Consider the following 17,269-nt stretch of genomic DNA (forward strand, 5'->3'; position numbering starts at 1 on the left):
AAGCTGATATAGAGAAAAACTTTCAGATCTGTCTATTTTCCTTTTGATTTTTAACTGGATACAGTTTCAATGTTTACTAATAATTAAGGTGATGAAAGAACAAAGTATTCGTATTTTTAAATAGGCCCATTTATCCAGAAATTTCTCAGATCCTGAAAGAATGAATCTATAATGATGTCATTCAGACCATAGGCATCTAACTGAGACCTTTTGTGACTCCTTCTAAGACATGTGTGCATGCTATTGAGGTAGGAGATAGCAAAAACAGGGACCAGTTGTCCTGATCTCTTAAATTTAAGGGTCAAGTCACTTTATTTTGGGAAGTCTGAGGCTCAGGATTATTCCTCAAGATATACCTTCTCCCTTGCAATGGGATTTGAGGCCTGCTAGTATTTTTATAGCTTCTCGCAAGGCATCTTGGGGGCTATGGTCCCTTAGCCATTCAAAATCAAATATATCTTCCCACTCACAAGTCTAAAGAAATTAAAATTTTTTGCTACTCTCTGGGTCTGTCTTTCCCTTAACATCCCAACACTTATTCCCATTGTGCTTTTACTCTCAAAGTTTCCGTTATCTCCATAGCCTTTATGGTGAGATAAAAATGTGAACCCCCTAGACCTTGCAGTGCAATAAAGCAGACTGACCCTGTGCAAGCTCAGCAAGAATTTCAAGGTCCAGAGTCCACACATTAGATGTCTTATTAAGTAGAAAAATTATTTTCTTAATTTGTAGATGAATTTTTCTGGTGTTCATATCACTGTAGGTATAAAAGGCAGTGAACCCACAGTTCTGATGCACAAGTGGCCATGCAGAAGCATGTTTGTGCTCCTGCCACCTTATCTCAAGGATATTCTGGGGTACACTGTTTTGGAGACATTAAAGTGAAAGCAATTTTGAATGGTGACCATGCCATTTTTTTCCCCTCCCCTAACCTCAGATCAGATTCTGTGTTGTGATAGAGATTAGCCCTACTCTGGACTCAAATATCTCACCCTGATATCTATATCTACATATGTATTTTTAATTCAGTCCTCTTCTCACCTCATTTTTCAGCTACTTTACCCTCCTTTGTATATTGTATAACCTTAACTCTAGACAAAGTACTTTTCTGTTTAACACTAATTCTTAGTTGTTTCCCTCATATTTCTTATCAATAACTGACAAGTTATTGGCCCAGCATGTTTTCCCATAAAATCCTTACCACTCCAACTCCTTCAAACTTTGTGCAAAAAGTAAAGGGGACCCGCTTCCCAGAGCCACTGTAGACCACTGATTCATCACTCTTTCTCCACTGTCTTTCACTTAAAATTCATACCATTTCCATTGGTTTGAAAAGAGTTAAGATGTAAATGTGTTTTAGAATGCAATAGATCAGGATATAAATGTATGATAAATTTATTACCAACAATAATAAAATGATCGACCACAATGAAATGTAAAAACAAGGACTTATTTTTGCAGCAAACACTTGTTACCTATAAAATATTGTGGAATCACCTGGAAATAGTAAGGTTTTTAAACCATGTGAAGTTTATATAATAAAAGCATAAAGTTATTCTTTATAATGTTTTCAATAGAAATTATCTGTAAATTATATAAGTAACCATTTAGTATGAATATATAAATAAGCATAATGCTCTCTTTAATTTTTCTAACAATGTATTATGGTTTGATGCTTTAAAGAAAAAAATCATTTAAACAGACAATAGATTCCAGGAAGACAGGTTGTAATTCACTTAAAACAAATTTTATTATGTATTGTTAATATAGTTAGTAGTAAAAGCATACATGGAGGCATGTTTTCTTTTATAAAAGTCTAAAAAATTAAAGAATTCTAATTATACTCTTAATTATACCCTACATGTCATCATCTATAGTTAAATTTTGGCTAAAATGTTTGAAACACTCAGTAAAATGAGAAGCTGAGTAAAATCTTTTATATATTATCAAAAATAACTGTAGAATGTGCATTACAATTTAAGATGAAATTACTTAAAATATGGATTATAAGTTCTTCTAATTTTCATTGAAACAGATTTAATTTTGACAGGTAAGCTGTTTTTGGTCCATGTGCCCCACTGGATTCCAGTTGCAAACAGTTTTCCAGGAAAGTGATAAATGCCATTCAGATTTGCTAGACCACATCGGTTGAACCACCAGCCAGTATTGTTATTGAGGTGACTGCAGCTCTTCACAGACTGACCATTGACCAGGCATGCAGGGTGACATCCATCATTATCAACATCTGATGTGCTAAAAGGCATTGCATTTTGATTATCTTCTTTTTTGAAGCCCCGAAATGCATCACCTGGGTAAAACAGATTTTTTAAATGGCTAAATTTATAGGCAATTTTTGTAATTTTAATTGACCTTTACCAGCCTATTATACAAAAGCATTGCATCCAGAAATAAGATTTGAATTATGTTCTTTAAGGTATCATATTACAAACCCTCCTCCAGATTGTAATATGCCAAAATCTGATGATGAATTCCTCATCATGATAGGTTTTTTTTTAAGTGGACATTTGATATAAAATCACAATCTAAAATGGAAGTTTGGCTGTATAAACATATCAAATAATTTAGGCCAAAGAAGGTGGTGTATAGACCTGTCACTCTTCTGGGAAGAGTAATGTAATGATTGATCATTTAGGAAAAGAAAATAATTTACACGAATTAGGTTTTCATGCCACTACTATTTTATAGCACTTTAGATAGAGAGGTATGAATGAATGTGAAACTTCTACCTTTAAAAAACTTAGATTTGTAACTGCAAAACTTGTTTTGTTTTATTTATAGGCTACCAAGTTTATTAAAAATGCCCAATACCCTCAAGAAAAACTTAGGTACCCTATTGAGATGTGCCTTTTTTTTCCAATGCTCTCCACATGATATATGAACTAATTGGATTGTAGTTAAAAACAATACAATTTTTAAAGGGCTTACATTGGACATTGTATGTACAATATCCCCAATATTTGCAATAATTTTCAAAGATTAAGGATCTTAGCCAAGGTAACCCAATTAACTAAGTGGCAGGGGTAGGAGACATGTTTTGTTTTATAAAATTTATATAAATAAAAAATTCTAATTAGTCCCATTATACCTAGATTTCACTAGGTAAACTCTGCTAATATATTTGAACTAAAAGTGAAGCTATGTAAAATCTTTGAAAAATTCAAAGCCCATATGCTTCCAAATGTTTGAAGTCTCTTGAGATATGTCTTTGAGGAGTCTGGAAAACTTCATTAGTGGTGGTGGCGTATCCTATACCTATACCCAGAGCCTCTGACTCAGTTCCTCATGGGAAGCAAAATGCCCATTCTGCAAGTATTTACAGAGATAATATATTTTCAACATCCGTACAGGACAATACTTTTCAGAATTTCAGATGAGAGAGACAACACTTACAGAGCATTGCCTAAATTATATGATCCCTCTACCAATACTCCTTCTGGAGGAAGTCCAGCCCTCAGAAGGATCATACAGCAGATTGGACTCTCTCTGAATTACATTTAATAAATTATTTCAAAAATGTAATGTATAGATCTATTTTTTGAGAAATAACTCATTAAAACTCGTCATCATGTTTTCTGTGAGAGTAGTTAGAAAACATGGCACTTTGTTTTCCTTGAGAACCCAGAGAAATTCCTCTGAAGTTTTACAATCAGAAATATATATCTTTTTCATGGAACAACCAGATTGTTCAAATGTTCAACTTTCATATTTCTATATTTGCTCTTAGCTCAAAGTCAGATTTGTAGCCCACTTCTACCATACACACAATCACACTTATCCCTCTGGTTTAATCTATGTTCCTGTCTTTACAGTCTATCGACAACTTCTTTATTTTAACTATATTATGTGATCAACAATTGAAAGTTACTTAACAATACTTTTGGGAAAATGTAGAGTAGGGCATGCCAAAATTTGAAAGTTCTATAATGAAGAAACATTTTTGCCATTATAAAATTCGTTTTCCACTTAGATACTAATTGTCTTTTAGGGACCCCACATAAACTTATCCTAACATAGTATGTTCCATATTTAGATAGTTCTTTATACTTTTAGAGATGAAGCATTAAAAATTATATACTGTAACTCTTTAAAATTTTTATTCTATATCAAAATTTGAAAGATTTCAGACTTTTACCTAATATCCCAAGGCTAAACCCCCTCAGATGTCATAGATTCCAGCCATACCAGACAACTCTTCATACCTAGTAATTTTCCTACCTCTGTGCCATGACTCAAGCTGCTCTTTTTGCCAACATTCATTTGCCAAAAGCCTATCCATTTCTCCAAGTACAAATCAGTGGGTCTCAACCATAAGGATGCCAACATATCCATCTGTGAACACAAATACCTGGGCCCAAATTTACTGAGTGAGATTCTGCAGGACTTTCAAAAGCTTCCTGGGTTGAATCTAATATAAACTCTTATTGAAAAATACCTTTCCATAATGATTTTCTGTATGCAATTAATTGAAATCATTTTCTCCCTCCTTTTAACCCCCAAAGCTCTATTAGTCTTCTGTATTCAATTTATTTATCCCATCTATATTGTTATCATTTAAGGAGCTAAGAATATATCTCATTCATTTCTGGATTTCTAGCACCAAAAATACATAAGCATTGAAATACGAGAGCATTGAATTTAGTTTTTCTTAAAGTTAAAATTCTAGCATCAAAATATAAATTTAACATCAAGTATTTTGAAGTTCTAACAAATTAAATGTATTTGGAAATGAGTAGATGCACCAAGATATAGTGGAAAACATTAAACTAGTTTTTCTAATAACCTTCCTGGTTTCTTGCCCTGGCTCAAATGTGAGGAGCTGGGAATCTTGGGCAAGTCACTTAATCTTTCATGTTTCTTCACCTGTAAAGTGAGAAGAGTGAAGATCAGCTCTAACGTTTTATGACTTCTAAATGCCAACTTCTCTGAATGTGAAAATGTCAATAATACTTTCCCAGCCTCACCCACAGGCTCTCTATCTAAAGAATCAACTGAGATTACATATGGCAAATTGTTTTAAAGAGTCTAAAGCACTTCAAAATCATAATGTAGTGCAACAATCACAGCACAGTTTTGAAACTCAAGACCTGGCCAGTTTTCTCATTGCTAATCTTTTCTGTTATTGGTCATATGTCATTACCAAGAAAAATGCATTCCTTTTATCTTCACCTACTACTGAGTCAGTTATGTTTAAATCTTCTGGATCATTTTAGGAATAAAGAACTTACCAGCATTTCCTGAATACCGGCCTAAGTGCATTTTAAAAAATCTTGTTTCATTCTCCAGCCAAAAATTATCATATGATGCATAAGCCAATGTGTCATCTTCAGATTCCAATGCCACATACAGCATAAAACTGGTATTTTTCTGATTTACGATATAAAAAATCTTTTTTAGTCCTAGCCAAAATTCACCTGTAAAAAAATTTTAAAAAAACTTTAAAAATATTTTTCATACAAATTAGAATAACCCTTGATTATTGAGTGTTTGGTGTTGTTTAATGTTTCAATATCTCTGAAACGGCTCACATAAATCGCTGGAGGGACTAAATGGACCTCATTAAGATTATCAATGTTTGACTAATTTCCAAAAAAAAAAAAAAAAAATCCACTTCTACCTCACTAGACTAAGGATAACTAGACTGTTCCATTTTTATTTCCCCAAATTAAAATTTAAAATTCATTTAAAGATTAATTAAGTAAAAAGTCAAGTTTTACCTTAAAACATGTCAACAAAAAGCTAATAGAAATATTATGGCAGGTAACGAAATAAAGGGTACTAGTAAATATAAAAGGTTTAACCTCCAAATCAGTACCCCTTAAAGACACATTTTCTGATAAAGCTCAGCTGAAATTATTTTTTATGTCTTTAAGAATAACACTTTATGAACAAATATTTCTTTGTTATAATGCAGCTTGTGAATCACCTATGAATGGATATGGAATGTAGCAACACTGGTATATCCCCAGGTTTTGGGTCAATATTCCCAAGAAAATTACAGATCCAGGATGAGTTATTAATCTACCTAATTCAGACTGTAGATTTCTGGCATGTTCTAGCCAACAGCTTCCTACCTCTCCCTACCCACTGCGTCTAGTCAAAACAAACTTCAAAGAGTTGAGGGACAGTATGACAGTATTCAAACTCTTAGAACTATAGGTAAGATACTAAGTCCTTCTCCAGAGCTTACAGGGGTATTTTCGCTACATGCCCACTTAGAATTGAACATTATCCTGAAGAAGTACAGGAAGAAAGGGGGTATAGGAAGTAAGAAAAAAAATACAGAAAGTAAGATGGGTTCCTAGGGGTCTATCTAGTATCCCCCAGTTTATGACTCTCCATTTTAAATTTCCCTGCCATCTTTCCCCTCTACTCTAACCCCAAATTTAAGACTTAACAATATATTTAACTTAATCCAAGTTTTTAAAAAATATGTACCCAAATACAAAGATGTCTGTTCACATGAAGGATAACTGCCTAAAGACCTTTGTGTCAAAACTCACATAATTTCTCCATAGAAATAAGCATAATCTAAGGAAGATGACAATCTAGAGCCTGAAATCAGGAGGAAGCGCTCAGTGGAAATTGAGAGGATAATGCTGAAAAAATACAAGTATATTAATTGCACTCCATAGCATGGCAGCTATTTGGCCTTGTACATGATATTTTATTATGTTTCACGTCCCTTGTAAAATCACTGGCATTTAGTGCTAAATCCTTGGATGACATTGTTATGGAATGCTAAAGATTTAAATTATAACAACAGCATAAAAATGATCAAAATTAAAATAACAGCATAAAATAACCATAAAAATAATCAAAATCACTGCAAACATTCCAACTAATATGAAATTCTAGAGTGTTCAGAAATACTGATATTTCTATTTACCTGCAAAAGTGATGCTGTTGTGTAGAAATAATGTAAACAGCTTTTACAATCAAACTGAGGTTTACATTTTTCAAATTTTGAACATACTGATTTTAATTGATATTTTTATAAAACACTACTCTTGGTTCACATATTTGATTTTGTACAGCCACATACCTAAATTCTCCATTTCATTTGTTTGTGTAGACACAGCATATCTGAAGAACTTAAAGGTTAATGACAATTCTGTCCATTCAGTTTTTCATTCTACAAATAGTTTTTGAGCACCTGCCAGAATTCTACTGAGTGCATAGTAGATACTTAATAAACACCCAATTTAGAATTTTCACTCAGATAACATTTCAAAAGGTATCTAAAAATAAAGATTTCTAAATTTCCAATGGAGACATACTTTTTAAAATAATTTGGCACATTAAGAGAGTGATATTCACAAGAATTTGCTATTTTTACTAATGATTTGACCAAAAGACACACAGTCTATAGGTATAATACCAAAAAGAAGAATAAAAGATAGAAGAGAAATAAATAAAATTTGACCTAAAAGGTCACCAAATCCATCCAGATAATCACACCATAACCTTTGGAAATCAATTATCCCGTCAATCCTTTTCTGTATCACAGTCCATCCACCTCCTCTGTAATCCATGTCACACATTACCTAAAAGCAACCCAGAAAAGACAAAAATAACATACTATTATTTTCATTCTTTGATATAAAATTTATGCTTCACCCTTAAGCCTAGAGAAAGAGAAGATACTTTCATTGCAACTTTCAAAGCAATTATAATGAATATATTCCTATTTTGTAATCTCTAGAAATAATTTTATCATAAAACAAAGTTATAGTTACTCTAAGTACAGTCTACATATCAGTCATTTTTAAAAAATATATAGGTGTTTGTAGCATTTTAAGGTTATTCTCATTCCTTAATTTTAAATATTTTTCAATTTCATAATAGTACTAACAAGATGTGGCATAGTGATGTCTTTTTTTTTTACAAATTAACATTTCCTTTGAATTAAAAATGCTGATTTTTTTAACAGACTGTAAAATATGTCCATGTACCTAAGATTGTTCTGTTCTCCAAAAGCCTACATTTAGATTGGAATTTTGAGACAGAAAGGCATAATCTGTGCCCCATCTCAGCAGGCATTCATCTGTTCATACTGTGTAAAATGCCCTCAAAAGGCCAACTGTAGGGTACCCATAAAAATGACATAGGGAGGAAATAAGAGTAATTCTCTCTGTTAGAAACTTCCCACACACAGGGAAAGTCAGTGTGGAGAAAGTTAGAGAACCAATGCTTTCCCACAAAAGAAGTAATTATGCATCTCACTCTTCAAAAATTAGAAGCCTTCCCTTTCCACATTTGTTCAGGTCCATTTTTGAATCTGTAGGTGAAGTAATTTAAGCAATTTAAAAAAAATTATTTCCCTCCTAATTTTAAAATTTTTTACATCTTGTCAATAGATGTCAAAAAATAATGTTAGTAACTTTAAATATAGAAATTGGTAGTATCTACTTACAAAAAAATTATTTTATTGTGTAATAAAGACTATCAATAAAGTGGAATATCAGTATCATAAATTTTCTTATGCACAAAATGCATCCAAAAATCATATATATATGTGTGTATATATATATACACATATATATATATATATATTCAAGTAGGTAATTTCTAGTAGAAATTTCTTCTAGAAATCCTAATATAGAACTTGAGTAATTTATTTTATTCAATTTAAGAATGGATCAGTTTCTCAATCTGTCTCACATTTTAATGAATGTTTTTGTTAATTATTAGTTTCTTATAAAATCACTTGTCATCTAAAGAAATTATAACCATATACGGGAAGGAATCAAAGTATTTTTAGTCAACTCCAAGGCAAAGCACATCATCATTTTCTAATATCCAGAAGCAAATTAAAGTAAATAAGTATTTATATTGCACAATTCTGCCTACCATAAGGATAATATAAGATCTTACACTAAATGGATGTACCTTTAAAAGCATAACCATGAAAACTCGAATAGAGGAAGGAAAGATTCTCTAGTTTTTTTACATGTTCATGATTTGTGTAAAAAATTCCAGAAAACTAAAATTTGAAACTGGAACTTTTAATAATTTATTTAAAATTTTTGAAGAAAAAATATATTAAAACAATTAAATTTTAACATTAATTAAGTTGGTTGGATGTTTATCCTATTGATATAATAACAAAAAACTTTACCTCAAATGGGTAGCTAGATCCTTCTGGATAGATTATGTATAAACCGCTTGGTGTTTTGGTGACAGAGCCAATGGTATCTTTAATATCAGTACAATCTAAACCTAAAAAATAAAATTAATTATTTAGGATATTTTTAAGTTTACACTTAACACCGTCATTTTAGTATAGAGAATTAACAGTGCTATCTGAAATTATTATAATTTCCAGTAATGATAGGATGATTTTAACATTTGGAAATGAAAATTGATCTTAAATTTAGAAATAAAGAGAAAATACATGGACAAAGAATATATGCTGGGATTAAAGAATATATGCTGCAATAAATATAATATCACTGTTAGTTATTTATATTCAATACTGTTTAAAAGTTTCACTTGGGATCAATATTTATTTAATTATATTTTATAATTATATATTCTCTTGCCCAATAAATAACACCCTTTTAGAAATCCAGGCTTGTCTTAGGGGCATAATATGTAAAGGTAATTTATATGTATGGGGAGGAGAAAACCCAAAGGAGTAAGTGTATTAACTACTATTGGCATATCGTTGACTATGCTATTCAAAATTTCAGAGACACTGATATATTAGAGATCACTATTACCAATAGCAAAGGGAGGAGGGGAAAATCACTTTTTTCATCAAGCAAAAGTTATGCTTGAAGCTAGAGCCTGCTCTGCTGACAATAGTTAGAACTATAGCACCCTGTAATCACCCTCTTCAAACCATTCAACTTGCCAAGGAACTGTAAACATAATAGATGGATATAGATATTACATTTTACTCTAATATACTTTATATTATCTTTTATAAATGTAATAAAATAAATTCAACGCTTACAAGTATCAATTACCCAGGAAAACAAACATGTGAAAGCCTGGGACTCCAGAACCAGGAGACTGCATTAGAGTCCTAGTTCCACTTCTCACTAGCCAAGAACATTAGCTAAGTTACTTAACCTCTTTTCTTCATGTGTAATACCACCACCATCATCATCATCATCATCATCATCATCAATCATCATCATCATCATATCTACTTCTTAGTGTTATTCTGATGATTTACATTATAAGGCATTATGTAAAGCACTTAACACAGTGCCTAGCACACAGTAAATACTGAGAAGATGTCATCTACAAAAAGTTAGCTATGACAATTTTTGCTTTCCCTTTCATTTACAAGAGAAATAGATTCATTGCCTTTGTCCTGAATTGTTGAGATATTAGAATAACTTTATGAACAGACATATGATAGAAGTTCACAAAGACTGACCTGGGTTGGAATTTCTCTTTTGCCATCACCATCCAAATAAGTATGAATAGAATATTTAGATTTTTCTGGGCTGTATATTCCTCACCTAATGATAGCAAACCCTTATATTGTCTTACTATGCATCAGGTAATATTTTAGGAGATTTTCGTGAATTTCATGAATCCTCACGAAAACCTTATGAGGTAGGTACTATCAGTTTACCAATGAGGAAACTGATATTAAGGAACCAGTGGATAAGGGATTTGAAAAAGGCAGTCTGAAATCAGACTCCGTGCTCTTCGCTACCATGTTACACTACCTACCGAGGGGTGGTTATGGGAAATAAATGAGATACATTAAAATAATACAAAATAATAGCATGTAAAAGTGCTAGTCTTACTAATACCTGACACATAGGAGATTCTCAGTAACTATTTATTTCCTTCTCTTTGTAATGAAAAAAGACAGATCATACACTAAAAGGCCCTCAATGATATTTATCTGCTTGGAATTTCTTGATATAAATTCATATTGGTAGGATTTGTGGGGCATTTTTGTCGGAAACCCAAGCCTCTAGGAATTACTATACTGTATTTTAGTACAAAAAGTATTAAATTCCAGTTTGCTTCTGTCTTGTTTCTTTTTCTTTTCAAATTTTAAGTATCAATTTATAACACTTCAAACATGTCAAAAATACTTTTTACAGGTGGAAGGAACTCTGAAACTTTCTTTTCTTCTAACTGAAGTTTAATTATTAATAAAATGTAAAGGGGAGCCCAGAATTCAATTACATAAAACTATGCTGTTTTCGACAGATTCAGAATATCTATATGCAGCCATGGCTTTCAAACAGTCAGAAAAGTTTTTCAATTTAGGAAAGTACACATAGTGTGGGTTGAAATTTGCTTAATGGCAAGTATTAGTCCTCTAATGTGTTAGATAATAGTGAGCTGTGTTTTTTAAACAAAACTTCTAACTGCACCAACCTGTTCAGGAAATTTTTAAGCAATAAAAGACAAGTATGAAAAGGCTGAAATATCAAAGTTCTCACCATGTGACTGAACTGGTCTGTGCGGAAAAGGATCCAGCTGTTTTCTAAAAACTTCAGTAGTCAAAAGAAGAACTCGATTCATGAGCTCATTTACCTAAATACATGTGCACAAATATAAGTAAATTTATATCTGAACAAACTTCCTTTAGCTGAATTCTATAACTGATATCTCTAAGCCTCTTATAAATCCAGTTCTGAAATGTAGATAATGCTCATTCTCTACATTGAATTCTTGTTCTAACAAAGTAATAAAGGCATAGCTAAATAGCAACCATTAAATTCAATGCCATTTAACTCCTGCACATTTTCATCTGCTCATTTCTTCATTTGACTGCTCTTACAGATCTGTTCTTTATATCTTGCCTAAACCATTGCTATAGTTTCTTATCTGGTTCCCCTGCCTCCTTCCTCTGTTTTCCCTCAAGTTATTCTCTACTCCAGCTGCCAATCTATTTATTTCATTTCCCTGCTCAGACACTTCAGTGACTCCTTGGTGTGGCATGATTTAGTTCCTATTTCTTTAAGTCAGTTTTCCTTATATATCCTTACCTCATCAGCCACTCCACCGCTGCACTAACTGCAAGTAGTTCCCCAGCATGGAATGCCCTAGCTTTCTTATCTAACCTTTGTGACATTTGAAGCATTTTTTTCATCTATCATGACTCAGCTCAAGAGTTCTATCATCTGGAAAGGTTTCTCAGATCTCAGATCTTAGATATCTCTTTTGTGTCATTCTAACAGCATTCACAACATTTTCAATACATTTTTCTGCTCTCCTAGACTTATAACGCTTAAGTGAAGGCTTTTTTGTTGTTGTTATTGCTTTCTGTTTGTCTGAGCCTCACTATGGTACCTCTAACATAGTAACCACTAAATAGATACCTGGACATAAATGCATTAAAAAGTTAAATAATTGTACTTCTAGCTAAGTATATCAATGTATACATACAATAACCACACAATACTCAAAAATCCATACCTGATTAGATAAGTAATCCAAGGAAGCTTGTTGCTCATCCATTATCTTTCTTAGTAGTTTTTTGGTACTTCGTGTGTAAGAAATAATAGAATTTTGCAAATTTCCTTAAATCATAATAAAAAGTGTTTATTAAATATTATATTGTTATAGAAACAAATTACAATGAAAAATAATAAGTTTCAATGATTTTGAATAAATACATAAACAATAACATCTTTAAATACTCAGTATTGTATATGCTAGTTAGTATGTTTTTTATTTAACTTGAGATTAATCAAGAACACACTGCTTTATCATTTCTTAATAAAACTATGTTTCTTAATAATTTCAATTACCTCCAGATCATTTAATTTGATGTAATTGAGAGACAAGATTCTGAATATCAATTCTCACTTTATAAGTTGAGAGGTATAGAAGCAGGAGGTATAAGACTAATCGATTCTTACTTTATATATAGGAAAGTAAAAAATGATAATCTCCTATCATGCAGTGTAATTTTAAAAATAAATCTTTTAATTTTTTTCTATTAGTGCTATATTTTTATATAAAAGAATTGCAAACACATACATATACACACATAATAAATCTTAATCAAGTTTTGGTTGGTTGGTTTCTGATTGAATTTTCATTATATTTTTTCCTTTGTAAAAATGTATTAATTTTAAAACACTTATAAAATAGTTGGAGGAACAGTACAAATAACTTTTTCCTAAATCATTTGAGAGCATACTGCCATGACGACCCTGGAGATTTCAGTGTGTATTTCTTACACCAAAGACATTCTCTACAACACAACCATCAAAATCAGGATATAAACATTGACTATCACATATTTCTTAGACCTCATGCAAGTTTCTCTAATTATGTCCTTTGTAACAAAAGGAACCACATATTATTACATACATTATTCTTTTAAAAAATATTTTATTTCTACATTCTTAATTTTTACTCTAGCAGTAGAATCACTTTAATAATTCTTAATATTTTAAAATTTACTTCACCATGTTTCATCTCTATTTTACTTTCAGTCTTTAACTTTCTATTAAATTCTTTTTGGTTTTAGACATCTTTCTTAATGGACCTAAAGCTACACTCACTGGTTTGAGAAGCCTGAGACAACTTGTGTTACACATAGAATTAAGCACATTAAAATGAGGTTTTCATACTTTCTGACCTAGGAATTAAAGTCCTGTAAGAACTTGATCAGATTATCATCTCCTCCACTTCTGATTTTCCTTCTTCATCTCACCCTCTATGTAAATATAGTAGACCATGAAAATCACTACACTGTTACTATGTAGTTTTAAACAAAATTTGAGATTTTAAAACTTTTTATTTTTATGTTTTGTTGCATAAATTGCTGTGGATTTATACTATATCTATTGTAGCAGTTACTCAATATTAATGAATTCTCTCCCTCAAAACTAAGGTGATATTTCCAAGTGTTTCCAATGGAAGCAAGAAAATAGCCCTAGGCAAATTGATAACAATACTGCTATCAGTCACATCTGGCTTGCCCCTTCCTTCTGTGGTCTATTGATGCCACAGGACTATATAGAAGAAGGATTTGTTCATTTACCAAATATTTACTAAGCTCATACTATGTGTGCAAAACACATAAAACTTCTGGCCTAGGATGATCAGGACATATATAAAATGGCCCAAACAAAAGCTAAAGTATATTCTTTCCGCGTTCAACCTAGAAATAACAAATCATATACCTTTATAGTTGTGGTTATTTTTAATACTTACTACACATGAAATGTTTTTCTTCTCTTGTAATTTTGGTTTTAACATCACATGATTCCTCACAATCTTCCTTATAAACAGTATCATAACTTTTATTTTCGTCTTTTGCATTAGATACATCTTCCACAATGTTAACTACTGCAGAATCCTTTACATTAAAAAATAGAAATAAGAAAAAATATGTTAAGTATGATATATGACCTAATACACAATAAATAAAAGACTATAGAGAAAAGATGAAGTTTCAGGACATAACAAGGATGATCATTAGGGGAAAAAAATGAAATGAATTGGTTAGTTCAAACTTACACAAATAAACCCTATGGGTAGATTTTGGGTGTGAATAATAATATATGTTAATTTAGTCCTTTCACTACCCTGTTTTCTTCTCAAATTTCAAAAGGATTTATAGTCATCCCTCATTATCCATGGGGGATTAGTTCCAGGAACCCTGTAGATACCAAAATCCATGAATGTTCAAATCCCTTATATAAAACGGCATAGTATTTGCATATGACCTATGCACATCCTCCCGTACACTTTAAATCATATCTAAATTATAATGTAAATGCTATGTAAATAGTTGTTATACTGTATTGTTTAGGGATGACCAAAAAAAGTCTATACCTGTTCAGTACACATGGAACCATTGTAGGCCTAACTGCATAGTAAATGTCAGCAACAACATAACATTTTTTCCAAACATTTTCAATTTGCAGTTAGTTGAATCTACAGATGCAGAACCCACAAATACAGAAGGCGGACTACATTTAGGGTCTACTTTCTATAACCATGGCTCTATGTCCTTGACCTTTAACTTTTGCACATTTCTATGTGTGATACAGTGCTAAATCATCCCTCTGCTGGAAATCTTGCAATTTGAAGTTCCTTGAACATGACTAAGAAGTTTCCCTGAGATACCTACAACATTTCTATGCCAAATGGACTTTTTGTCACCAATTATTAGAAATCATGTTGGGAGAAGGAATGTGTAGGAGAATTGTTGCCTTTGTAAAAAACTAAAGTATTTAGAGATTTGAAAAGTAAAGTATTCATAGGCTTTTAAAGTATCAGTAATAACGGGGGGGAAAAAAGCATGGAATTTTGCTTTGCAAAATCAACAACAGATGTCATTTTTAAAAGCCTGTCATTCCAAAAGTATGTCATTCCAAAGGTATCTATTTTTGTTGGTACTACTGGTTTCTTCAATGTTACAATATTCTCTGGTTTAAGTCATATAGATTTAAATGACTCTTATTTGTCCTCCTTCAACCTGGATATTGAGAGAAATGTAAAGAGCTAATCATATTATAAAAGATATCTGCCCCAGAAAGATACTCATATTTTGTTATATAAATCTATTTTTAATTTTTTTATTCTTTCTCTTCTACTCCTATAACTAACTACTAGATTTTTTAAAAACCTAGGTTACAACTATATTTTTTTATATCTAAATAAGATTCTTAAAACTTTAGTATTTTAGAGAATTAAGTTATTAATATTTCTGTAGCTTTCCTAGAACATATTTCTTCTTCAGCCTTGGTACTTTGGAAATTAGTATTCATACAGTGGCAAATACATTTCATAACATTTTAAAATTATAAACCAATATTTAATTATATACCATTCACATACTCATTTAGTCATAGTATCATATATACTATATTAGCTATTACTCTGACATTGTTTTGAATAAAATTTTCTAATGTTCTAGATAATCACTCATAATACTATATTTAAAATATGAAATTTCATAGAATAGGGTTTTTTTGACAATGAAGTTAATTTTTTTTATTACCTACCAGATATTTCATTATCAAAGTTAATCAGAAAGTTGCTGGATAGTTTTTAACAGAGATCTGCAATTTCTTTAAAGTATTTTCACAAGAAATATGTTGAGTCAATCCTCAATTTATGGTTTACTAAGTTTAAAAATAACATTATTTAAGCAAAGTTTCAGCATTTCTAAATAAACACTTTAATTTTTTTATAAATTATATTGGGTAGTATAATCTTTTCAAACATCTAATACATATTTTTAAAACCATATAATGATGCTTTCTTAGCTAAAATAATATTGCTGAAGTTCTTACCGTAGATTGATGTCCACAGTTATGTTGTATAGCTTCTCCACAAATAAAAATACATATATTTAAGAACAAGAGTGAAGCCTGGGGAAAATACATCATATTTTTCTTAGAGAAATGAAAACCTTCTTCAAATATCAGTCAGCTCTCTGTGGAAGGAACTGCAGTGTCTAAAGTCTTCACTCAAAAATTTCTGGAACATGTCCAACAAAAACACAAGCCAATACTTACCAGTTTCCATGCCCTCTTTTGAAACAACATCCTTCATATGAAAAGAAGGTAATCTCTAGAGAACCTGTTATTTGAAGTTACAAAAATCCTTTTTTAGCATTACATACCTGCAGTATAAATCCATGCTCTTAGAATATAGGCAATAGATAGATGATAGATAGAAAGACAGACAGATAATAAATGTATAAATTCATCAGTTTTATAAGTCAGATCTATTTTGCCTTAAGAAAAAAAGGCTTTCATAAGCTATACCTCAATAATTATAAACTGGTTTGCATAAAAATAATAAGAAAGTAGAAATGAGTGATAGAGTAGGAACAGTATTACATTAGAGCTATTTCTGCTGTGGACCCTGAGAAAGAATAATAATAATGGTTCCTGGTGACCTTTAACTTTTGCACATTTCTATGGCTCAAATCTGAAAACAAAAACAAAAACAAAAACAAACAACAATAAAAAACAGAGCCTAGCAGCCATTTATAAACAGAGGCCTCTCACGTAAACCACATCTCAGGGAGAAAGCTGCACTAAGCTATCTGCTTCTCACACTGAACTACCTGCCTGCACTGTGTTCCTGCCATCTGAGCCAGCCCTTATAAAGGAGTTCCTAGTATTTCAGGCAACAGGACAGAGGCTTTCCCAGCTATATTCCCCCATCAGCATCTTCATCAACCAATTAGAGTGGCTCTATTCTCCAATCAGGACAGTGCCTTCTGAACCAATCAAACTGCAAGGATTTGAAGTCCTCATTTACATGAGGATGAACCAATCATGGACTAGGG

At 31.5% G+C, this 17,269-nt stretch overlaps 1 protein-coding gene across 4 annotated transcripts in view; it reads right to left on the reverse strand.

Moving 5' to 3' along the window:
* Window positions 1-1,731: 1,731 nt before the first annotated feature.
* Window positions 1,732-17,269, reverse strand: part of ANGPTL5 (angiopoietin like 5) — a 42,496-nt gene continuing 26,958 nt past the window's right edge. Inside the window, exons 3-10 of one of the 4 annotated variants that reach the window (XM_006907506.3) lie at window positions 16,263-16,340; window positions 14,173-14,317; window positions 12,421-12,524; window positions 11,442-11,535; window positions 9,140-9,240; window positions 7,445-7,565; window positions 5,247-5,432; window positions 1,732-2,308 (exon numbers count right to left, since the gene is read on the reverse strand). In XM_006907506.3, coding sequence (XP_006907568.2) covers window positions 1,989-2,308; window positions 5,247-5,432; window positions 7,445-7,565; window positions 9,140-9,240; window positions 11,442-11,535; window positions 12,421-12,524; window positions 14,173-14,317; window positions 16,263-16,340 — 1,149 coding nt within the window. In that variant the 3' untranslated portion in view covers window positions 1,732-1,988. Of the gene's footprint in view, window positions 2,309-3,731; window positions 4,882-5,246; window positions 5,433-7,444; window positions 7,566-9,139; window positions 9,241-11,441; window positions 11,536-12,420; window positions 12,525-14,172; window positions 14,318-16,262; window positions 16,552-17,269 lie in introns of those variants that run through there. The other 3 variants (XM_025043758.1, XM_025043759.1, XM_025043757.1) reach the window with 3 other exon arrangements.

This window comes from Pteropus alecto, unplaced genomic scaffold, assembly GCF_000325575.1.
Source record: "Pteropus alecto unplaced genomic scaffold, ASM32557v1 scaffold12, whole genome shotgun sequence".
Classification (NCBI taxonomy): domain Eukaryota; kingdom Metazoa; phylum Chordata; class Mammalia; order Chiroptera; family Pteropodidae; genus Pteropus; species Pteropus alecto.